At 36.5% G+C, this 26,737-nt stretch overlaps 1 protein-coding gene across 5 annotated transcripts in view; it reads right to left on the bottom strand.

The window, feature by feature from the left end:
* RAD51B (RAD51 paralog B) overlaps positions 1-26,737 on the bottom strand; it is a 644,260-nt gene that overhangs the window by 614,222 nt on the left and 3,301 nt on the right. For all 5 annotated transcript variants that reach the window (XM_058739438.1, XM_058739440.1, XM_058739439.1 and 2 more), the window contains exons 2-5: positions 26,607-26,717; positions 24,112-24,225; positions 19,239-19,355; positions 488-624 (exon numbers count right to left, since the gene is read on the bottom strand). In XM_058739438.1, the coding sequence (XP_058595421.1) occupies positions 488-624; positions 19,239-19,355; positions 24,112-24,225; positions 26,607-26,690 (452 nt within the window). In that variant the 5' untranslated portion in view covers positions 26,691-26,717. The remainder of the gene's footprint in view (positions 1-487; positions 625-19,238; positions 19,356-24,111; positions 24,226-26,606; positions 26,718-26,737) is intronic.

Here is a 26,737-nt window from a genome sequence, read left to right as displayed (position 1 = left end):
ATAGCCTGCTTGGGATTTTCTGTCTCCCTCTCTCTCTGCCCCTCCCCTGCTCGCTCTCTCTCTCTCTCTCTCAAAATAAATAAATAAACATTATAAAATATTTTTTTTTGAAATTTCCAACTTTTCCATTCACTAACTTCCAACTAGAATTAGTAACAAAGCAGCTCACCTTTTGTCTTTTTTATGAATTTTCCCTCTTCCCCCTTTCCACTTACATCCCTCCCTGTTTCTTAAACTTCTTTCTTCCTGACTTTCTGCAAAACACAGCTTATCCAGGAACCCCACTTAAACCAATGACAAAGGGATAGAAAAGACAAAAAGAAACTGCTTCCTGGGTTAATTTTAAGAGGAAAATTCATTTAAGACTGTATCTAGCATTTTGAGTTCTCACAGAGAAAAGGTAAATGTTAACCTGTTGGAAAATGTTAGGTGCTATAAATAAATTACAAAATTAAGCATTATAATGGAAAATAATAAAATCTCCCACCTTTCAGCACTAAATGCTGACTCTGTGTCGATGTATACAACACCTCCTTCTAATCCTCCCATGTTGGTGGGTAATGTGGCCAAAATGCTCATCATCATACAAAACTGAGTTTTTCCACAACCTGGTGGGCCTGTAATCTAAAAAAAAAAAAAAAAAAAGTTCTTTGAATAAACATCACAAGCTAGTCAAAGCAAAATTCTTTTAAGAACTTGCCATATGCACAGCCCCACTAACCTGGGTTCTCATAAAGAACATTTTAATACATCTATTGTATGTAAGGAATTAACTTCTCCTCTGTGTATCTGGATTGGTACTAGTTATGTACTATCCTTGGGAAAAATGAGAAAACAGTCACTTCAAATCATGTTCTGTGTTCTGTAACTCAGATGAAAAACTTTGGTTGAGAGATGCTGGAGGGTACATTTATACATTCAGAACAAGAGTTCTATATCTTTTCCTCATTAAGACATTTATGGAAGGAAATTGAAAATATTTAAGAGGCTTTAATATTTGGTTTAGCATTCCTCATGAATTAGCCTTTTAGAACAATTTTGTACTAGTCCCCTAAAAAGCTACTTTGATCTTTATTCTGCAGAGTAAAGAAGTTAGGAGTAGAGTGCTGATGTATACAATTTATTTTCAAATGCTTTAGCATAAAAAAAAGGCATGCACGCACACACACGTGTGTGTGTGTGTGTGTGTGTGTGTGTGTGTGCGTGTGCATACAAAGGGAGATAAAACAAATGTAACAAAATTCAACAATTGTTGAACCTAGGTGACTCATACTTGGAAGTGTGTGTTTTGAAATTTTACTTTGTGGAAAGTTTTCTGCAATTATAAAATGTGAAATCAGGAGAATAGAGATGGAAAAAAAAGAGGAAAATTCATATACATGCATATTCAAGTCAACTAGAAGTAGTTAACAAAAATTAATTTGAAAATGTTAAAAATATCCCCTTTAAACATACACTATTTGTCACATTGGCTATGGCATACAAACTTTAAGAACCAAAACACTATCCCTTTTGTGAAAATAACACTGTTTTTAACACAATCTTTCACAAAGGAAGGGAAAAGAACAGGAGAGGAGGAGAGAAAACAATCTCAGGGAGACAGGAAAAAGTCTAAGCTAAGACTAAGACAGACTACAAATATGAATAAACTGTCCCAGATACATCATGAAGTAGGAAGAAGTAAGAAGGGATGACCCATGAGTCTACACCATTTGTGCCAGTGGTTCTCAAATTTAAGTGAGCATTGGAATTGCCTACCAAGCTTATTAACAGGAATCTCTGGTTCAGTAGGTCTGGGATGTGGCCTGGGAATTTACACTTCTAATAAATTCCCAAGTGTTGCGTATGCTGTTATACACTTTTGAGAACTACTGTTTTAAAATTTAGACTAGGGGACCCTGGGTGGCCCAGCTGGTTGAGCGTCCAACTCTTGATTTCAACTCAGGTCATGATCTTGTGGTTGGTGGGATGGAGCCCTGCGTCAGGCTCCATGTGGATTGTGCAGAGCCTGCTTGGCATTCTCTCTCCCTCTCTCTCTGCCCCTCCCCTGCTCATGTTCTCTGTCTCTCTCAAGAAGAAAATAAACATTTTTTAAAAAATAAAAATAAAAATAGTTACATACCTTATTTCTTAGTTATACAAATCTTTTCATTCTCATAAAAACTTAACACTTTTAGTGACGCAATTATAATAATGAAAATAACAAATGGAATTATATTATTCTTTAATTATTTTGTAATTCAGTGCTTGAAATGTCAAGTCCTAAGTTCCACTCATTTCAGTACTTCAATGCCATGGCTGTATAGTTGAGAAAGGAACAATTGCAAACATGCAAGGGCTAAAATTTTTAAAATACATTACTTGTTGTACTTGCTATTTTCATTTTTCAGTAACTTCCATCAAATAGCAAAAATTTTTATAGAACTTTGGCTAATAACCTTTTGGGATGAGCACTGGGTGTTGTATGGAAACCAATTTGACAGTAAATTTCATATATTAAAAAAGAAAAAAGAAAAAAAGAAAAAAGAAAAAAAGAAAAGAAAAAAAAAAAAAGAACTTTGGCTAATAAATTTCCGTCTTTCCTCATGTCAATCAATTGTTCTTAGAACAAAATCAAAAGATACTACATTTTGAGATTTTTAACAATTGGTTCAAAAATAAAAACTCTTTATTTGGAAGATTTTTCAACAGTATAGAAAATACTGTTACAATTTTTTAAGTGTGCAGATAACCAAGTTTTCATAAGACACACATATCTTTGACAACAAAAATAACATCATAAAAGAAATATTTCTAAGCAATGATTTTAAAAACACTCTGCATTTTAATCTGCTTTCAAAAAGGCAATTACAGTAAAAGCTTGGATTGTGAGTAATTTGTTCTGCGAGTATTCTGCAAGACAAGCAAATATTTCTAAAAAACTTTAACTTGGGGCGCCTGGGTGGCGCAGTCGGTTAAGCGTCCGACTTCAGCCAGGTCACGATCTCGCGGTCCGTGAGTTCGAGCCCCGCGTCAGGCTCTGGGCTGATGGCTCGGAGCCTGGAGCCTGTTTCCGATTCTGTGTCTCCCTCTCTCTCTGCCCCTCCCCCGTTCATGCTCTGTCTGTCTCTCTCTGTCCCAAAAATAAATAAAAAAAAAAAAAATGTTGAAAAAAAAATTAAAAAAAAAAAAAAAAAAACTTTAACTTAATAAATGAGCAATGTCTTGCAATACGAGTAGTATATGACACCGAACATCACGTGATCATAACTGGGCCAATGGTTCTTGAAATTCACTTTGATATTCAGGTGCTTTGGATTAAAAGCATGTTCCCGGAACAAACTATGCTTGCAAACCAAAGTCTTCCTTGTATTTTCTTACTCATTGTTAAAACATTACTTTTACTTTGAAGGGATGTTTTAAGAGTGTACCACTGGTTGGTTGGTTGATTTTTAATCTGCTATGAAGCATATTGCCTAGCCACTTGTCATTTCAAAAAGGTCAGAAAATTTGACATATCTTGACTTTTTATTTTAAAAAATGCTTCACCCATCCTTAAATTCAACAACTCTTTTACACTCCTTGTTGTGAGATCACCAAAGAAGGCATTGTGATTCAAATGATTTTCATGGTCAGTCCCCATCTCATTACAGAGTGCTATAGAGATTCCACACTTAACCAGTCAGGTTTTTGTAAAAATCAACAACACTGATCATTGTTACCAACTTCAAGTTGAAGTTGAATAATCAACCTCTGTGTTGCTACAGATTGCCTAAGGATGATGCAACAGAAAAGTTTAAAGAATCTTACTTAGATACCATTTTTACTATTACTATGACTAGACTAGACTAATCTATCCATCAATCCATCCCTCCATCCATCCACTCATGAATCCATCTCAGATTTTGTTGGGGTTTTTTTATTTTCTTTTAAGATTTTAAATAATCTCTACACCCAACATGGAGCTCAAATTTACAGTCCCAAGATCAAGAGTCACATGCTCCACCAACTGAGCCAGCCAGGCATCCCTCCATCGCAGGTATTTTCCATGCATTTTAAAGCAGGTCAGAGACATCAATATACTTTCCCCTAACAATTCAGCATATATATCATTAACATGAGTTTAACATGTATGATTCTTTTTTTCTTGTAAGGTAAATTTTACATACAGTAAAATGCATACTCTTAAGTTTACCATTTGATGAGTTCCAACAAATGCATACACATATGTAATCTAAACCCCTGAGTCAGAACATTAGCATTACCCCAGGCAATTCTCCCATAAACACTGTTTTATGTTCTAAGAAATCATTTATATTCAAGAAGTCATATAAACATTGTATGTTCAGGAGGTTTATTTGAGGGAATATATCTTCTCTGATCCATCTTTAGTTTAATGGCACACACAAAAAATTTAGTTTTTCCTGTATTTCATTACTGAAACAAAATCTAGCTAGTATGATAATCTGGGTCATGGTAGAAACCTCTGTACTTACATAGCATCTTCCCACATTGAAAAATCTGTTTTCATCCTTAATGCTTCAAACCATCTCTAATGATTTCTATATTACTTCTGACAGTATTTGTTCACAAAAGGATCCATTTAAATTGTTGCCATATTGTTTCCTATGTTTTATTTCATTCATTTTACTAAAAGGAAGGACACTGTGTTCCTAATGTTATTAATAGCGTATGACATTTGGTCTTTTACTATTAAGAAAACACAAGAGGCTTTTAAATGTCTATTATTAATTTTAGTGAAGTTTTTCTAGATATTGACTTAAGTATCATATGACTTTATTATTTTTTTTTTTATTTTAGAGAGAGAGAGAGGTTGGGGGAGAGGAAGAGAGAGAGAGAGAGAGAGAGAGAGAAAATCTTAAGCAGGCTCCACACTCAAGAGCGGAGCCCCACATAGGGCTCAATCCCAAGACCCTGGAATCATGACCTGAGCCAAAATCAAGAGTCAGATACTCAACCAACTGAGCCACCCAGGTGCCCCTGTATCACATGACTTTAAATGTCACTGAAAAACTTACAGAAGTTTGTCTTCCTATCCTGTGTGTTTCTTAATTATGATGGCTTCCTACTATCATTACTCAGTATTTCAAGGGACAAAATAACAGTTTTGTAATAATGAAAGTTTCATTATTAATGATAATGGATATAATTCCATATATCAAATTGTCTTCAGAATTTCAATTTTTTTTTTGATGTCTTCTCAGATGGAATTAGATTGTCACTAACTTTCACTTTATCAGTCATGGGATGATCATCAGCTCTGATTTGTCTATGCATGTGGTTCACTTTTAGCCCATTATAGTATGGTCTTCAATCTATAGTTTCTTTGCAGGGTTCTTTTTATGTCATTTGTCTGTTTTGTGAGATTTGGCTTAGTTAAATCCAAAATCCACCTAACTAGGTATATGTAGAACTACAATTCATCCCAGTATGTTGAAAATAAAGCTACAGCAAAGTGTCCCTGTCAACCTTCTGTATCATTTCTTCATGGACTATACCTGACACATGACAGTGTGACAGACCAAGTAAGGATGCCACTATCAATCTATGTATTAAATATTAATGAAAGTTTATTTCATTCTTTAGGCTGAAATACCAATAAAAAGTCAAAAGTTTTTTCCCACAACCTAATGAACCATCTTACATATTCTGCTTTGGAAACTGCTAGTTTTAAAGAGCCCCAAACACTCTTCATGGACCTTTTAGCATTATCAAAGACAGCATGGATCAAGTTAATCGTCAGATAACAGAGGAAAGGTAACTTGTCAGCAAAAGTTGAATGTGGATCTAGACAATGAAAAATGGTTACTCTTCAGAGTGCTAACTAATGAAAGAATACAGCACTGCCTTTCTACACATACATCTACATGCCAGGTTTTAGATTATGTTCTAAGATTTAATGAGCTTAAACCCATTAAATGCTTTGTGATTTTTAGTGGAAAGGTAAAAAAGTCACCATTTTAATTAAAATGATATATATGAAAACATTCAGTTAACATATCAAGTCCCATGAAAATGTAAGGTATTCTCTTATTATTCCATTTTTAAAGAAAACATGTAAAAAAATCTGAAAAGTTAAACAAATATAACTGGCATTTTTTCAACTTCATTATTTTCAGGTACTATTCAGTATAGTCTTGGGAAAGGTAAAATGTTATGGGAATAACATTATAAGATTTCTGGGTTTGTTTGTTTTGTTTTGTTTTTACTTTGCATTCAAAGTTGGATAACTACATTTACTTTACGCTATAACTTCATTAGAATATTCTAATTCTTTAGCAATCGCAAATCCTCTTCATATATTTTTTATTCTCTTCCTAGACTCAAAAAAATTTATGTTGTATGCAATTCTGATGGGTTGACTGGAGTTAAATTTCATTATTTTTTCAGGTTTACTTAGTGGGTTAAAACATTTCAACATTAATAATTTTTAGCTTCAGATAGTTTAGTTCTGAATTCTACCAGCCAAACCACAAAATTTCAAGTTGTATTCAGTTCCCAGGTTCAGCTCCAATGGTGGTTAGAAAGAGAGAACATGCCAAACCAGAATAGTCTCAGTTATTTGCTTCTTGGAAACTCAAAGTGAATACCACATTTACACACAGAAGACACCAGTAAAGTACAATCAGCTTCATATCAAGTCTGAGTTGCAACTCTGCCTGAGAAATGTAAAAGAACTGAAAGAAGATGAAGTGGTAAAGATCACCCAAATATGAACAAGGAAGCAAATATTAATAATCAGTTTAAAGGAGAAAGAGAATTATTCACAAGAAAAGAAAGTCTAATTGTACTAAAGTAGAAATGAAGCCTACTTATCTTACTCTTGAGACTGAACGGTTGAGATGAATGTGAAACCTGGACCTGTTAGGACCTAAAACCAAGTTAACTCTCCTGACACTGAAGATGGGGGCAACAGGATGGGGGATCTGCCAAGCCAATACTTCACTAGGGAAAATTTAAGGACTGCCTGGTTCTGATCTGAGAAAGAGCTTGTGGAAAATTCATATCATTTTTTTTAATGACACCCTTCACCCATCATTTGTCTCCATTTGCTCTATAATTATGTAGAAATATAATTAGGTCTTCAGACCTACCGAATTCATTTAAAAAAATAAATAATTCTCCAAATCCTAAAACAAACAAACAAACAAACAAACAAAAGCAAACAATCTCAGAAAGGTCAGGTAACACTTTACCTTGTGAAAAAAAAACTTGATCTTAAATTACTTTACATCAACATATGGAAGATTTTATCCCTTGGATTCTCTCCACCACTCCCTCTTATTTTATATTAACAACTGCTGTTTTTCAAGTACGTGGGAAGGGAGAAAAAAGAGAAAGGAGGGGGCCAGAGCAGAAAAACACAGGAGGACATGAAAATGACAAGTACCCTAAGTTTTACAGTTAAAAAAAAAAAAAAACATCAAATAGTATCAAGGGACATAATTGTTCATTTAACAACCATATAACCTGTGCCATATAAAAGATTCCATGAAACCTTTATGGAGACCAAAGTTTATTTCTAAATCAGGAAATGAGGAAAGAATTAGGAACAATGATCCAATCAAGCACATCTGCTAAACTCCTGTATTAGGACACGGGCCTGGTTATCTTGCCTTTTAAAACACTGGGCAGGATAAACAAATCATGTCTGTGGATTATATTCAAGGAACACCAATTAGAAATTTCTCCCTGGTAATCCTGCTGCTGTTGTTACACATGGAGCAGACGTTAACCTGACAATATTTTGAAGGAGATGAGACCCATGTTGGCCAACCTACAGACCCATGAGCAAGAAAAATAAATGTCTGCTACTGTTGCAAGCTGTGTAAGCAGCCAAAATTGACTAATCAAGTATTTATGTCTTGTACTTCACTGTTTATGCATCTCTATTACATGCCCAGCCCTTGTAGGCATTTAAGTTTACAACCCTGCCTTATTAGCTCCTGTGATCTTGTAGGCCACAGCTAACCTTGCCAATAAGAAAGAAAAAGAATTGTATATTTAACTGTTCTGAGGAAAACTCGGGATGTCAAAATAGGACTCTGGCATCCTGCTCCTACCTTTCTGGGATAGTAGAATAGTCACTTTCAAACAAAACTGCCCCACTCAAGGAGGACGCTTGGTCTCCTTAAATCATGAACAAAGCAGAGAAATGAGTCAGGAAATACCAATAATGTAAAAATGTGTTACATCCTTTCTTAGTATTTAGAGCAAGGATCTGGGGATAATCATCCCTCTTAAATGTTGTAAAGATTTGGCAGTGCTTCACAGGTTTACTCTTCCAAGGGTACTCTTGAACGAAGACACGCAGATGTTACAGCTCTTTTTGTTGACATGAGTTTGGACCAGTTCTCAGGATTACAATACGAAAACACTTTTTTTGGTGATCCCTTTAAATACAACCTTAATTTTACTGAATCACATTAGCATCTTTATTATGCATTCTCAGCAGGGGTGATCTTGACCCCAAGGGTGAAACCTAGCTTTGATGGGACAGGGGGGAGATTTTATGCTTTTAATGTATAAAACACAGACATCCACAGTATGCATAAACAGGTAGACAGTATATCTGTGGCATTAAAATCTCATGGGGAAGGAAGACTTCATTAGAAAAAGGCAGTGTCTAAAAAGCTCCTTAGGGGAGAAAATGAAAACAAGATTGAGAAACACTGATTTAATCTACATTATCCTCTATGAGAAAGCTCCATGTGGTTTGACCTCCACATAATGTAAACTTTTAATCTTAAATTTCAAACATATCTTTACTACCAACAGTCAGTAATAACAGATGCAGAATTGTCTGCTTACAAACTCCACAAGTAAGGAGTTTGATGTTCTCAGGGAACGGGACAAAGCCCTGTAGTTCAGTTCCATCCATGATTCAGCAGTGTTGGTTTCTCTTTGATTTCTCTTCTGTGGCTTCTGCTTTTGGCATAAGTAGTGCTTCTCTAGTACCACTTTTGATCTTGGTGCTATAACTGCATATACACAGATTCAGTGAAGTTCACAGAAATCAAAATTGGGGATAAAGAAATCAGGGAATTCTGAAGTTAGAGTCAGGAAAGAGCAGCTATAAAAATGCCAGCAGAACGTTTCCAGACTTATTCGTACTCTCTCAATCGTCTCCAGGCCTCATCTAAGTTTATTCTACCAGTTACCTGACCTCCGTCTCACCTCCACCAGATCTACCTTCTACCTAATATCCACAACTCTAGGTTTGACCTTTTCACCAAAAACAAAGATTGTGCAATGCAATTAGACACCTCCATAGATACCACATTAGTGCTCTATTGCTATGTAACAAATTACCGCAAACTTCACAGCCTAAAAACAACAGTGGTTTCTTATCTCACACTTCTGTAGGTTAGCAGTCAGTCCAGACGGGCCTGACTGGGCTCTCTGCTCAGTCTCACAGAGCCAAAATCAAGGTGTCAGCTGAGCGAAATCCACTACACTGCAGCCTGCTTCCTTGCTGGCTGTCATCTGAGGGCTACTCACCGCTTCTAGAGGCCACCTACATCCCTTCTCACATGGCCCCTTCTACTTTCATGTTTTGAATATTTCTGGTTTCTCCTTCTTCTTTAGTCAGAGAAAGCTCAGTTTTCAAGGGCCCATGGAAGTAGATCATGATAATCTCCCTCTCTTAAAGTCAACTGTGTCATATAACATACCATAATAATGGGAATAATAGCTCATCATATTCACAGGTTCCAGGGATTATGACAGAGCATCTTTGGAAAGCCATTTTAGAAATTCTGCCTATCACAAAGTCTATGAGAATGGAGTGGTAATAATTTTAAGTTTTTTAAAACTTACACATACACACACACACACACAAATACATACATACATATATGAACACACATAAATAGTGATAGCCAGGCCCTAAGAAAGATTCAGAGATCTCACTCTGGTATTCACGCCCTTCTAGTCCCCTCCCACACAACAGGCGTATCTGTGTAAGAGAATACAGGAGAAGTAATGCTATGTAACTTCCAAAGCTAGGTCATAAAGACATTGCCATTTCTACTTTGTTCTCTAAGATCACTTACTCTAGGGAAAGTCAGCTGCCATGTCACGAAGAGAGTCAAGCAGTCCTGTGGAGAGGTCCAGGTGGCCAGTAACTGAGCCTGCCTGCCAACAGACAGGACCAACTTCCTAGCCACACAAGTGAGCCATCTTGGAAGCATCTCCTCCAACTCCAGTCAGGCTTTCTGATGACTGCAGCCTTGTCAATACCTTGACCGTAATCTCATGAGACCATAACCAGAAAACTAGCTAATATGCTCCTGAAATCCTGACTCACAGAAACTGAGAGATAATAAATATTTCCTGTTGTTTCTAGCCACTATACTTTGGAATGATTTCTTAAACAGCGATATATAACAAATTTTTAAGTATACAATACAGATATGCAGATATTAGAGATATATAACTTTAAAAATACAGAAGAAAAAAAAACTCCTAAAATGAAAGAATCACTTATGTTCATTAATAAAAGATCAATTAAGTAGAAATATCATATTCTTTAAATTACTATTTTGATAATTTTTTAAGGGGATACAAATGAAAATACTGCACCTTAGAATAGCAATAACATTAAAAATTCCTAAAGCTTGGCTTATTCCAAGATTCAAGGAGAGAGTATAAAAGAAATAGAAAGGGTTCCTAGGCAGCTCAGTCAATTAAGTGTCTGACTCTTGATTTTGGCTCAGGTCATGATCTCAGTCATAAGATCAAGCAGCACGGGGCTTGCTTGAGATTCTCTCTCTCTCCCTCTGGCCTCCCCCACTCACGCTCACTCTCTCAAAAAAAAAAAAAAAAAAAACCAAAAAGGGTGTCAAAAAAAAAAAAAAGACAGAGATACCAGGAACTAAAGCATTATAGTACAAAAGCACTGTATGAGAGTTAAAAAATAAATAAATGAAAATAAATTCATTCTCTCAACTAATATTTATTAAGAACCTTCTACATATACTAATATTGTGAATGTAACAATAAAAATAAAAAGGCATAATCCCTGCCCACTTGGAATGTATTCTCCAATGAGGAAGACATGTACTAACTAATCATACACACACTACAACTGTAACAGTGACAAGTGCCACATAGAAGAACCATAGTACATGACTCAGTTCTCTAGAAACATGACAATTCTAAATGTGTTATGTTAAACATAATAAAATAGATTCAAAATACAGTAAGTAAAAAAAAAATAGAACTACAGGTAAATTTGTCAATGCAACAACATAATAGACTATTTTAACAACCTTCTGTAAATTACTATTAGGTCAGGCTGAGAAAAAAAAAATCAGTAAAGATAAAGATTTGAACAACCCAAATAACAAGCTTAATTTAATGCTCATATGCAGAGCACTGAATTTTAGAGAATAATAATTCTTCTCAATCACACCTAGAACATATATAAAAACTGATTCTACATTAAACCTTAAAGCAAGTTTCAGAAAACGTCAGAGAATAGGGGCACCTGGGTGGCTCAATTGGTTAAGCATGTGACTTTTGTTCAGGTCATGATCTCACAGTTTGTAGGTTCAAGCCCCACATCAGGCTCTGTGTGACAGCTCAGAGCCTGGAGCCCGCTTCAGATCCTCTCTCTCTCTCAAAATAAATAAACATTTAAAAACAAAAACATTTTTTTAAAAGATAATTTGTTTAATAATTTAGGTATTTAAAAATTCCAAATAATTCATGAAAGAAGCAATCATAATGGAAATTTTAAAAAACCATTAGAACTAGGGACACCCAGGTAGTTCAGTAGGTTCAGCATCTGACTCTTGATTTTGGCTCAGGTCACAATCTCATAGTTCTTGACTTTGAGCCTTGCATCAGGCTCTGTGCTGACAATGTGGAGCCTGCTTGGGATTCTGTCTCCCTCTCTCTCTGACCACCCCCACCCCCCCACCGCTGCTCTCTCTCTCTCAAAAATAAATAAATAAATAGATAAATAAATAAATAAATAAATTATTAGAACTAAATAAAAATGAAAATACTTTATATTAAAAAAATGAAGCACTGGATATTCATAGACTACAAGCTCAGAGTAAAATAAAGAAAAACTGGGGCGCCTGGGTGGCGCAGTCGGTTAAGCGTCCGACTTCAGCCAGGTCACGATCTCGCGGTCCGTGAGTTCGCGCCCCGCGTCGGGCTCTGTGCTGACAGCTCGGAGCCTGGAGCCTGTTTCCGATTCTGTGTCTCCCTCTCTCTCTGCCCCTCCCCCGTTCATGCTCTGTCTCTCTCTGTCCCAAAAATAAATAAAAAATGTTGAAAAAAAAAATTTTTTTAAATAAAAAAAAAATAAAATAAAGAAAAACTGAAAATTAATGGGTTAAATGGGCAAGAAGTTGGGGAGGTTGAAATAATCCCAGAAAAAATGCAATTAGAAAAGAGATAATAAAATAACAGAAATCAGTGAAGTAGAAGACAAAAAAAAAAAAGAGAGGACAAGAGGACCAACAAAGAACAAAAAGCATAGTCCTTTGAAAAGACTATAAAAATATGCAAAACTTTGACCAGACTTTTCAAAAAGAAAGGGAGAAAGAAGACAAAGTAAGTAATATTAGGAATGAAAAGGGGAATAAAATTACAAACAAAACCAGATTTAAAGACAGGGAGAATATAGTGATTAACTATAGATTTAAAAATATAGTCAAAATCTATTTAAATATAGATTTAAAATATAGTGATTAACAATAAATTTTAAAAATTTAAGAAAATGGGCATATTCCTAAAAATATTCACCAAAACTACTCAGGGAGAATAGTCCTATACATCATTAAAGGAATTTATTTCATTTTTAAATCTTCCCACAAGGAAAATACCAAGATCAGACAATTTTTCAGGCAAGTTTTATCAAATTTTCAAGAAACAAAAATTCTAATTCATACAAACTATTATAAAATATTAAAAAGAAATATTACACAATTCCACCAAGTAACTCAAAATCACACAAAAATTAACTCAAACTAGATCATAAACTAAATGTAAAACCTAAAACTACAAAACTTTAGAAGAAACCACAGCAAAAATCTCTATGTCCTTGGCTGGACAAAGAATTTGTAGAAATGACATCAAAAGCACAATCTATAAAAGAAAAAAATTGAGAAACAGGACTACAGCAAAACTAAAACCTCCAAAAGCTACCATGAACAGACCAATGAACAGAGAAACCACAGACTGGAAGACAATAACTGCAAATCATGCATCTGATAAAGGACTTGTATCCAGAATATATAAAGAATGCTTACAACTCAATAACAAGAAAACAACCAACCAATTAAAAACTAGGCAAAAGATGAGAATAGACATTTCACTTAAGAAATTTACAAATGAACATATGAATAGGTGTTCAATATCACTAGTCATCAGGGAAATGCAATTAAAACTACAATGAGGGGCGCCTGGGTGGTTCAGCAGGTTGGGCATGCAACTTCAGCTCAGGTCATGATCTCACAGCTTGTGGGTTCAAGCTCCGCATCAGGCTCTGTGCTGACAGCCCAGAGCCTGGAACCTCCTTTGGATTCTGTGTCCCCCTCTCTCTCTGCTCCTCTCCCTCTCACGCTGTCTCTCTCTCCTTCAAAAACAAATAAACTTTGAAAAAAAAAAAAAAAACTACAATGAAATTGGCAACTCTGAAGCAGGCCTGGCTGCTTCAGTGGGGATAGGGCTCCCTGTGGCCCCCAAGTGGATAGAAAAATAACTACAATGAAATACCACTACACACTCACGAGAATAGCTATAATCAAGAAGATAAACAATACTAGGTGTTAGTGAGGATGTGGAGAAACAAACCATCATGCATTGTTAGTGAGAATGTGAAATGGTACAGCCACTTTGGAAAGCAGTCTGGCAGTTTTCATTAAAAAGTTAAACATACACCTTTTATATGATCTAGCCACTCCACTTCTAGGAATCTACCCAAAAGAAACAAAAACCTATGTCCACACAAAGACATATCCATGAACATTCATAGCAGCATTATTCCTGAGAGATGAATATGGAAACAATCCCAGTGTCCACCAACTGATGAATGGATAAACAAAATGTGCTATAGCCATACAATGGAATACAACTCAACAACTTAAAGGAACAAACTACTAATATATCCTATAACGTGGATGAACCTCAAAAATATCATGCTAGCAGAGCCTGGGTGGCTCAGTCAGTTAAGCATCCAACTTCAGCTCAGGTAATGATCTCACAGTTCGTTGAGCCCCACACAGGGCTCTTGGCTGTCAGTGCAGATCCGGCTTGGGATCCTCTGTCTCCCTCTCTCTCTGCTCCTCCCCAGCTTGTACTTTCTCTTTCTCATTCTCTCCCTCCCTCCCTCCCTCGCTCTCTCTCTCTCTCTCTCTTTCTCAAAATTAAAAAATTTAAAAAAAGGGGGCGCCAGGGTGGCTCAGTCGGTTGAGCATCAGCTCAGGTCATGATCTCGTGGTTCATGAGTTCAAGCCCCACGTCAGGCTCTGTGCTGACAGCTCAGAGCCTGGAACCTGCTTTGGATTCTGTATCTCCCTCTCTCTCTGCCCCTCCCCTGCTCACACTCTGTCTCTGTCTCTTTCAAAAATAAATGAACATTAAAAAAAAATTAAAGAAAAACAATTAAAAAAAAAAACATCATGCTATGTGAAAGAAACCAAACACAAAAGACTACATATGATTCCACTTGTATGAAATGTTTAGAAAAGGCAAATATATAGAGATAGAAAATTGATCAGTGGGTGCCCAGGACTGAGAATGGAAGCAGGAATTAACTTATACATATGCATGAGGGAAATTTTTAGAATGACAGAAATGTTCTAATGATATTGTGGTGATGATTTATTATGAAGTTAGCAAATTAGTTGAATTATACAATTTAAAATGGTTGAATTTTTATAGCATTTAAATTGTGCCTTAATAAAATTGTTCTTTAAAATAATCAAATGAGGGGTGCTTGACTGGCTCCTTCAGTGGAGCATGAGATTCTTCACCTTGGGGTTGTAAGTTCAAGCCCCACATTGGGTATAGAGATTACTTGTTAAAAATCTTGAAAAAATAAAATACCGTAACCAAACAATTTATGAAAATATATTCAGGGCGCCTGGGTGACTCAGTCAGTGAAGCGTCCAACTCTTGGTTTCAGCTCAGGTCATGATCTCAGTTTCATGAGTTCGAGCCCCACGTTGGGCTCTATGCTAGCAACACAGAGCCTGCTTGGGATCCTCTCTCTCCCTCTCTCTGTCCCTCCCCCACTAGTGCTGTCTCTGTCTCTCTCAAAATAAATAAATAAACTTAAAACAAAAAAGATATTCAAGCTCATTAGTAATCAGGAAAATGAAAACTAAGATCACAGATGCCAAAGATGGGCATGAGTTTTAAAGTCTGATAATACCAAGGCAAGAAGATATGGAGCAAGAAGAATTCCTACGCATCACTGGTAGGAATATACCTATTTAGGTACAACCACTCTGGAAAACAATTTGTCCTGATTCTGCGAAGTTACATTATGCACATACCCTATTACCAGAAAATCACTCCAACATAGATACCCTAGACAGGGGCTTGATATTAAAAATTTTAGGCTTTGCAGACCATCAGATCTTTGCCACACCTACTGCAACTCTGCTTCCTATCAAGCAAACAGCCACAGACAAAACATAAACAAATGAGCATAGCTGTATTACAATAAAACTTTATTTACAAAAATAGACATCAAGCTAGATTTGATCACTGGGCAGTAGTTTACCACTTCCTGCCCTAGAGAAATACCTGTACATGCAATCCAGGAGACATGTACAACAATTTTTATAGGACTTGTTTCTATTAGCACCAAACTGTAAACAACCCAAATGTTCACTAACAGGAAAAAAGATAAATACATTGGGGCCTATTTTCAAAATGGAATATAACACAGCAGTGAAAATGAATTATACTCTTGCTACCTGAAACAACATGGATAAATCTTAGAAAACACCATTAAATGAAAAAAGTAATTCATAGAATATGATAGGATTTAATCACAGATATATGATTTAATAGAGCTCAAAAATAAACAAAACTAAATAAACTGTTTTTATATCTCGTATTTAAGTGCACATCCAGTAAAATAAAACTATAAGGAAAAAATTATAGGAATGGTAAAAACTCAAGATAAAGATTACGTGTCAATAGAAGGCCAAAGATAGGATCAGGGAGAAGCCCACAGTTAGCTTCAATAGTGTCAGTATTGTTCTGGTTCTTATTAAGTCATAGGGTCATAAGGCTTCATAACTTACACATGCAGGATATATTTCCTCCTATATACATAAAATACACATTAAAATTCTGTTAATAAAAGGTAAACAGAAATACTCTGTACTCAGTGAAAAAAAATCCCAAAATAACTGAAGAGGCTACCTGTAACTGAAACAGAAAATACAGAACTTGCCCCTAATAAGCAGTCTGAGTATGTATGCTCCAAGTCAGCCAAGCAGATCATGACAAAATGGTTTTTAACTACCCCTTGGATTCAGAAAGAATTGACAAAAGCCAAATGAAAATGCATTAAAAATTATTCTAAAACTTAAAAAAGATAAAGTATCTGTGGGTTAATCTTTCTTAAGCTCAGTTTTTGCTATTTAGTATGTTTATAACTGTGGAATACTGTTGATATAAACTCATTTGAGCAGAGGTCCAGCTAGAGTGCATAAAGATTAGGTACAATAGTAGGATTATGGCACCATCTGGTGGCAGGACCCTACAACAGCAGGTTCTTGTTTTCTTTTTTTTTTTTTAATACGAAATTTATTGTCAAATTGGTTTCCATACAACACCCAGTGCTCAACCCAACAGGTGCCCTCCTCAATGCCCATCACCCCCCCTCCCCTCCCTTCCACCCCCCATCAACCCTCAGTTTATTCTCAGTTTTTAAGAATCTCTTATGGTTTGCTTCCCTCCCTCTCTTTTTTTTCCTTCCCCTCCCCCATGGTCTTAAGTTTCTCAGGATCCACATAAAAGTGAAAACATATGGTATCTGTCCTTCTCTGTATGACTTATTTTACTTAGCATAACATTCTCCAGTTCCATCCACATTGCTACAAAAGACCATATTTCATTCTTTCTCATTGCCAAGTAGTACTCCATTGTGTATATAAACCACAGTTTCTTTATCCATTCATCAGTTGATGGACATTTAGGCTCTTTCCATAATTTGGCTATTGTTGAGAGTGCTGCTATAAACATTGGGATACAAGTGCCCCTATGCATCAGCACTCCTGTATCCCTTGGGTAAATTCCTAGCAGTGCTATTGCTGGGTCATAGGGTAGATCTATTTTTAATTTTTTGAAGAAACTCCACACTGTTTTCCAGAGTGGCTGCACCAGTTTGCATTCCCACCAACAGTGCAAGAGGGTCCATTCACCAGTTATCTAATAGGCACCTACCAAGTATAGCACACACACATTTTTAAATCTTTCTCAGAATACAGGGCATAAAATAAGGTATAGTATCTAAAACAGAGTCCCCATCTTCAAATATATATATATACAAATATACATATATACATATATACACATATACAAATATATATATATACACATATATACAAATATGTATATATATATATATACATATACATATATATACAGTTAAATTTATGACTATCAGAATGTTAAGAGTCTGCTCTTGCTTAGAAGTTTGTGTAAAGTATCTGTGCCCCTAGAACTCTTAAGCAAGAAGTTCCTCCAGAGCATCCTGGTAAGTCCATCAACTCACCACACCAATGCAGCTTGCAAGTAAAAGAACTGTGGTGGTTTGGGAGTCTCCAATCCCACTATGGAAAATATAGAGGTTCCTCAAAAAATTAAAACTAGATCCACATACAACTCAGCAATCCCACTTCTGGATATATACCCAAAAGAAATGAAAACAGTATTTCCTCAAGGTATCTGCACTCCAATGTTTATCACAGCAGAATTCTCAATAGCCAAGACACAGAAACAATCTAAATGCCCGTTAACAGATGAATGGATTTAACAGTGCGGCATATATACACAATGGAATATTATTCAGCTACAGGGAAGGAAGATATCCTCCCATTTGCAACACCATGGATGGACACTGAGTACATTATACTAAGCGAGGTAAGTCAGAGAAAGAAACAAACTATATATCAGTTACATGTGGAATCTAAAAAAGTTAAACCTGTAAAAAAAAAAAAAAAACCCAGAGTAAAATGGTGGTTAACAGGGGGAGGCAGTGGGAAGATAAGAGTGATGGTGTTTAAGGGCACAAACTTGTAATGAGTAGTAAATAACCCATAGAGATCTAATGCACAGTATAATGAATATAGACAGTAACATTGTACTATAATTATGTAATGTTGTAAATACTGCTGTATCAGCAATCATATTATAATATATAAATGTGTTAAAGTAATACGATGAAAACCTTAAACTTACACAATGTTACATGTCACACTTATTCAATTAAAAAAAAAGTCCTCGAATTCTTGACACTTCTTTCAAAAGGTAGAGTCAAATTTCTCTTTCCTTGAACATGAGTTGTATTTAATGATTTGCTTCTAAGGAAGAGAATGTGGCAGAAGTTTATGATGTGTAACTGCCACAGCTAAATCATCAAAAGCATGACCGCTTCCACCTTGCCTTTTTTTGGATTACTCACCCTAGGGGAAGTCAGCCATCATGGAATGAGGAACTCAAGCAGCCTGTGGAGACACCACTTGTAGAGGAACTGTGACCTGCCAACAACCACCATCAACTTCCCAGTCACGTGAGTGAGCTCCCTTGAAAATATTCTCCAGCCCCACCAAGACTTCAACATACCGCATCCCTCACCGATATCTATGAGCTAAGCCACTCCCAAATCAACGGAAATAATAAAGGTTAATTATTGTTTTAAGCCACTTAGTTTTGAAGTAATTTGTTGTGCAACAAGACATAACTAATACAACAACCTATCACAGAACCAAAATGTATCTGCAGTGGAAACGAAAAATAGCTCACTTCAGTTGAATATTCATCATTTTCTAAGTTGAAGAAACAGCAACCTAAGGAGACTTCAGGTGGTCAGCAAGGAATGTTTCGAACGTTATATTTTTGCAAAGCAACTGTACTAGGTACTGAGTGGAGAACCATGCCCTTGAGGTACAAAATAATTTATGTTTTTTCAACTAAACTTTTTCCCCTGGCTCTGAAGGTTATAGGTCTATGGGAGGTTTGGAAAGTTTCTCCTTTACCTCTGTGAGGGATCCACAAGCCACTCCACCATGCAGGGCTTCATCCAATGCAGAAAGAGTTGTAGCTAAGAACACTGGTGAGACAGAGGCAGATGTTTGCATCTTTAACCCATAAGCCTACACAAGAAAAAGAAAATGATCTTTTCAATATCCCTGTTTATTCGAAAACAGAAACCAAATCCAAACTTCAATTTCTAGCAGCTGGAACCCAAACCCATCTCTTTTTTCCTCAAACTTTTATTTGTTAAACAAATATTCAATCCATGCCCAGAGACAGTGCTAGACAATGGGGCTATGATAGAATAGACAGAACCCCTCCCCTCACAGTATGTATAGTCACCCAGCAATTGAAACCAGGACTGGAAACCAGACAGTCACCATAAAATTATTAGAGATATTGTGACAGAGAAAGTGGAAACACAGGAACAGTAGACCTGATCTAGATTTTGTGATCTAGGAAGACTTCATGCAAAAGCTAGATGTCTGAGCTAAAATGTGAAATAGCTGTTAAGCAAAGAAAATGTGCATGTTCCTGCCAAAGAGACAGAATATACAAAGAAAGGGAAAAAATGGGAATAAAAACCACAAAAAATAAAGAGTTCATTCAGAATGGTTGAAAGATGGGTGTGTGATCACAGTGGGGCAAGTGATGAGGCTGGATAAATAAGCAAGAGACAAATCATGAAAGAGCCTTGTTGAAGTCTGAAGTCTATACTGAGAGCAACAAGGAATGACATGCTCAAGTTTTCATTTCAAACCAAGGTTGGTCTGTGAAGAATAGTTGAAGGTAGCTATGGTAGGCTGAGATGTGGTGCCCCAAAAGATATCCACATCAAATCCCTGGAAACTGTGAATGTTACCTTATTTTGAAAAAGGGCCTTTACAGATGTCATTAATGTGACTTCATACCCAGCAATGTTTAAGAATGTTTGCCTCTGCAATTTATAACATTAAAAATTACTAGTATTTTGGGGCGCCTGGGTGGCGCAGTTGGTTAAGCGTCCGACTTCAGCCAGGTCACGATCTCACGGTCCGTGAGTTCGAGCCCCGCGTCAGGCTCTGGGCTGATGGCTCGGAGCCTGGAGCCTGTTTCCGATTCTGTATCTCCCTCTCTCTCTGCCCCTCCCCCGTTCATGCTCTGTCTCTCTCTGTCCCAAAAATAAATTAAAAAAAACGTTGAAAAAAAAAAAAATTAAAAAAAAAAAAAATTACTAGTATTTTATTAAATTGCCCAAATAAACTGTGGTCAAGCCATAGAACTATAACCATTCATTCATTCATTCATTCCACAGATACTGAGTACCTACTGTATGCCATATACTATGATAAACTCTGGGAATATAATAGTACCAAACAGTTTCTAACAACTTAAAGTTTACAGTTTAATAAATCTATATATCAAATTCAAGGCTCTTCTGCTTCTGTGAGGAGGTATGAAGACCAGCATATTAAATATATTAACATTTATGAGTTATAAATGTGATGACTCCTGTGTAATCTCACCCATTAAATTCTTAGATCAGTTAAACCATGGATTATCACATTTTTCTAAGGCTACATTCAGCTACATTAAAAAAAAAAACAACAGAAAAGCTACAGAACAAAGTCATGTGGTATGCATCTGATTTAGAAATGCCTCAATATTGTCTACAATCTATCATCAGGCAACATCAGTGGGCCTGGGGACACTTTATCAAACATGTAAAGGCAGCCCAATCTGTCAACATTAAAGTATTTCCTTTGCAACAGTTGAGTGCACTAATCACAATAGATTTAGTGACACAAAGACTAAAATGAACGAACAGAATAAGACTTCAGAAAATATAGTATGTACATAAATGAGACAAAAAGGAGTATCTTATTATGATACTCCACCAGTTTTTCTTCTACATTGGTGGCTGCTTCTTCTTAGACTCATCATTATCTAATCTGATCTTAAAATGCAGACTTCACTCAGGACTTGGTCTTGGATATGCTTATCTCATTACCATATTTACACTGATGACTCCCAAATGCACACTTTTACTACAGACGTCTCCTTCACACTCCAGGCCCATATATTTAGCTGCCTGTTTGCATCTCCAATTGATGTTTCACAAGCACCTCACATTCAACAAGTACTAAATTATGCCTCCCTCAAGCCTGACACTCTTACAGCATTCCTTATCTCAGGAAGTGGTACTACCCAGTTTCCTAAAGCAAAAATCAAGGAATCATCTGTCACTTTCCTGTACCTCATCACCACCCACAGCCAAACAATCACCAGTCCTCTTCACTGTACCTCCTAAATTATCTTTCATCATAACTGACATTATGCCATCTGGGTTAACACCATACTAACAATCCACGTCACGATCACTTTCTGTTTAGAATACAGGAATAGATACCTAGATGGTCTTCATCAATATTTCCCTGCTCCTTTTCAATCACTTGTCTACGTTCAAGACTGACTTTTTAAATATACATATTAGATTATACCCTTTTATGACTTCTCATTGCACGCAGAATAAAGTCTGAAATCCTTTACATGGGCTGCAGGCCCCACGATCTGACTCCTGCTCACTTCTCTGACTTCACCTCTGAGGCCACTCTGTTCCTCACTGCTATGTTCCATCCACAGCAGCCTGATTTTACTGCCATGAAAGCATATGCTCCTTCTCTTCACAGGGCCTTTGCATTTCCTGCTTCCACTTCCTGCAAACTCCTCTCTGCTCACATCCCTTCTCAACTTGGCCTAATTCTCCCCTATCCATCCTTCAGGTTTTAGCTGAAGTGTTGCTTCCTTGGAGGAGACCTTCCTGACCCCTAAACTAAGTAATGTTCCCTGTTATTAAGTTTCAGAGCTTTTTATAATTTTCCTTCATAGGACTTATCATTACTACAACTAATCATTTATGTAATTATGTGTTTAATGTCTGACTTCCCCCACTAGACTGTAAGCTGCATGAGGAACATTACCATGCTCACTTTAATATCGCCAGGACCTGACAGAGTACCTGCCACATGACTGGCACTCAATAAATACTAATTCAAGTAATATGTAACTGAACAAAAAACTCTTCCCTGGAAAAATGAACTAAGGCTAAGCCAATGTTTAACACAAGACTCAAATCTAAAGAATCCTACAAGAGTGAATGCACAACAAAGGGAAAAGATGGCTTCTTGAGCTCACATTTGGAATGGTATTGATACTGCATTCCAAATGCGAGCTCAAGAAGCCATCTTTTTGGTGGCTTTGGTGGTACTGATACCACAGCTGAAGTGGTGGTGCAAGTGGAGCCCAGAAGTGAATTTCCTCCCCGTGCTCTCTTATTTAATTCTCTAACTAGAAACATGATGTAGGTATTGACCAAACACATAGAATGACATACCTCAAATTAAAACACTTTGTTGGTGCTTTACAACCTTCAAAATAGTAACGAGTTAATTTAAACCTCATCACAGAATCATCACTATCTTAGCTCTCTTACTTCTCCCATAAAATAAAGTGAGCTATTCAAAGCTCCAAGGTCAATGACAAAGCTAAGACAGTGCCAATTCCTAACTCTGATTTGAATTCTCCTTCTGACTACTCTGGCTTTGAAGTATTTTCTTAGATCACAAGCTAAATCTGAACAAAAGGAAATATTTTTATCTATCCATTAATTTCAGAAGTTTCAAATGACACTAACATCCCTTCCTTCCTACTTCACAGAATTGAACTCCACTTTATTGCTCAGTGGTTACCAAATTTCGATATAAGATAGTAAGGTAAGTAATCTACAATCCACCTAAATAAATACATTTGCAAAGCACTGAAGTGCACGGACTTCTAGGCACTCTTATTCTGGGAAAACAAGATCTTTTCTACCACGCACCAAACCTACATTTTGAAAAGCTAACATTATGACACAGACAGTATGAAATAATAGTACTTGATGAGAATTTGTTATAAAAGACTTTTAACTTTCTCAAGAGTGAGAAAAGTTTTAAAGTATTATTTATTCAATCAATGAGCAGTGTAAATCCACTATGTGTGCTTTATAATGTAGACTGATGATAATAAAAGTTGGTATTACAGAGACAGGGGCATTCTAAAATTATAAGTGTATTATAATTTAACCATGAAATCCACAAATCAAAGACACAAAACAAATAAAAGACAAAGATGACCTTCTGAAATATCAATATTAGCTACAGAAAAAAAAAAAACTTCCTGTTGCTTCCTCATTCCATTTTTAGGAACTGTCTCCCATGAGCTTACAAACTACATAAATTTTTCACATATATTCTCATTAAAGGACCAGTTCTATGGTGTAGGAGTCAATATTTTTTTTAATGTTTATTCATCCATTTTTGAGAGAAAGAGAGAGAGAGAGAGAGGCAGAGACAGAAGGAGACACAGAATCCCAACCAGGCTTCCTGGTGTCAGTGCCCACAAGCTGTGAGATCATGACCTGAGCTGATATCAGAAGTTGGACATTTAACCAACTGAGCCACTCAGGCACCCCAAGAGTCAATATGTTTTTTAATTTTTTTTTAACATTTATTTATTTTTGAGACAGAGAGAAACAGAGCATGAGTGGGGGAGGGACAGAGAGAGAAGAGAGACACAGAATCCAAAGCAGGCTCCAGGCTCTGAGCTGTCACCACAGAGCCCGTTGCCGGGCTCAAACCCATGAACTGTGAGATCATGACCTGAGCTGAAGTTGGACACTCAACCAACTGAGCCATCCACACGCCCCAAGAATCAATATTTTTGAGATGTTCATATCTAATTTTAATTTTGCCTCATCTCCAAAAAAACATTTTAAATGAGATAAAGGATCATCTCAAAATAAGTCATAATCAAAACATAATATATATAAATCTATATGTATATATGTATATGTACCGTTTGCATCTGTGGGGCACAGGCTCTACTGACCATACACAGAAGTTCATGGACACCTCGATAACTAAGGCCAGTCATCTTCATAAGTTCCAGTGGGGAAAGACATAAAAAGTCCTAGAGAGACATAAAAAGAATATTTTAAAATATATGTGCAACAAAGATACTGGAATTAAAAGGAAACTTTCAATGGACACTGCCCATAATTTACTGCAGATTGAAGATTTATATATTCCTTATAGTATTTCCCCCATGTATGACTTAACTAAAAGATATGATGATATAATCTTATCTTCTAATTCTCTAATTCAGTTAGCATATACCAGAGGTCACACCAAGTAACTTCACATAGCAGCAGCCTCCAACCCAGGTGTATATAAACACTGCCCTGTGCTGCAGTTTAGGCACAAATACCCAGGAAGTGTCAGGTTGAAATGAGTTTCTTACTGAGCTATGACAGCATTCAGGAAAAGTATTTAATAGAGACAATAAAACAGACTATGGAATAAAATGTTAAATCTCATACTTTTAAGAGTGTTTCCAAGTATGAACATGAGGATTTTTTTTTTTTTTAATTTTTATTTATTTTTTTGAGACAGAGAGAGACAGAGCATGAACGGGGGAGGGTCAGAGAGAGAGGGAGACACAAGATCCGAAACAGGCTCCGGGCTCTGAGCTGTCGGCAGAGCCCGACGCAGGGCTCGAACTCACAGACCGTAAGATCATGACCTGAGCCGAAGTCGGATGCTCAACCGACTGAGCCACCCAGGTGCCCCGAGGATTATTAAATGTATAAAAAAGGAACCAAAAGTACCATTAATACACAAAGCAGTTTTTTTAAATTGTAGTATGCTCTGAAAATGTCTTATTAAGGATTAAATCCTAATATAAAACATTAAGTCTAGGGGCACCTGGGTGGCTCAGTCAGTTAAGCATCTGGCTTCGACCCATGATCTCATGGTTTGTGAGTTCAAGCCCCACATCCGGATCTCTGCTGTAGGCACAGAACCTACTTCGGATCATCTGTCCCCCTCTCTCTCTGCCCCTCCCCCTTCTCTCTCTTTCAAAAATAAATAAACATTAAAAACAAAACAAACAAACAAACAAAAAATGTTAAAACTTATTTAACCTCCTAAGAGAGAGCTGCTTCACTACTGTGCCTAAAATGCAACATCTGCTTTATACATTTCTCTCATTACATTGATAAGGATTCTATTAATTTCTCTTGCTTGCAAGAGACATTACCCATTTTGAATACTGTCTCTTCATTTGAGTCTTATTTCTCATATAACTGCAAAATTTCTTTCAATTGGACGAAACTTCTCTAGAATCCCAAATAAATAGCACGAGTATACTTCACATTATGCCATAAGCATTCTCCCCTGACCCAAGCAAAAGTATAGGAATTTAGGTAAATGAAATCACATTTGGAAATACAACCTAAGTGGCCTGTTATTTTATTTTATTTTTGAGAGAGAGAGCACAAGCAGCAGAAGGGCAGAGAGACACAGAGAGAGAAAGAGAGAGAGAATCTTAACCAGGCTTCACATCCAGCACCAAGCCCCACAGGAGCCTAATGAGGGGCCCATTCTTAAGACTCTGAAACCATGATCTGAACCAAAATCAAGAGTTGTAACCGATTGAGCCACCCAGGCACCCCAAGTAGCCTGTTATTTTAAAATAGCCTATGGAGAAGCACCATCGTTCATTTCTTTTTTAGAAAGTTAAATTTTCATATTTCAGGTTTAAGAGTTATTAAGGTATATTTAATATTAATTTGTACTCTGGGAATGCAAGCTGGTGCAGCCACTCTGTTAAACAGTATGGAAGTTCCTCAAAAAACTAAAAATAGAACTACCCTACGACCCAGCAATTGCACTACTAGGCATTTATCCATGGGATATAGGTGTGCTATTTCGAAGGGACACATGCACCCCCATGTTTAGAGCAGCACTATCAACAATAACCAAAGTATGGAAAGAGCCCAAATGTCCATTGATGGATGAATGGATAAAGAAAATGTGGTATGTAGACACACACACACACACACACACACACACACACACACACACACAAAATGGAGTATTACTCAGCAATCAAAAAGAATGAAATCTTGCCATTTGCAACTACATGGATGGAACTGGAGGGTATAATGCTAAGTGAAATTAGTCAGTCAGAGAAAGACAAAAATCATATGGCTTCACTCATATGAGGACTTTAAGAGACCAAACAGATGAACTAAAGGAAGGGAAACAAAAGTAATATAAAAACAGGGAGGGGGACAAAACAGAAGAGACTCATAAATATGGAGAACAAACTGAGGGTTAATGGAGGGGGGAATGGGCTAAATGGGTCAGGGGCACTAAGGAACCTACTCCTGAAATTATTGTTGTACTATATGCTAACTAATTTGGATGCAAATTTTAAAAAATAAATAATAAAATTTAAAAAAATTTTTGTACTCAAAATTTCTTAGTGAGAAAGTAAATAAATTTTACCTGACAGGTAACAATTTGATGTCTGTTCAGACGGTCACACAGCTCTTGTGATAAGCCCACTCTTCTGAGCTTCTTGCTACCCATGTTTTCAGATGCAGCAGAAAAAGAACCCTGAAAAGCATTAGAAAATA

The sequence above is a fragment of the Neofelis nebulosa genome, chromosome 7 (genome assembly GCF_028018385.1).
Source record: "Neofelis nebulosa isolate mNeoNeb1 chromosome 7, mNeoNeb1.pri, whole genome shotgun sequence".
NCBI classification, from domain to species: Eukaryota; Metazoa; Chordata; class Mammalia; order Carnivora; family Felidae; genus Neofelis; species Neofelis nebulosa.
Note: the sequence above shows the minus strand (reverse complement) of the source record. Positions and strands in the feature narration are given on the sequence as shown.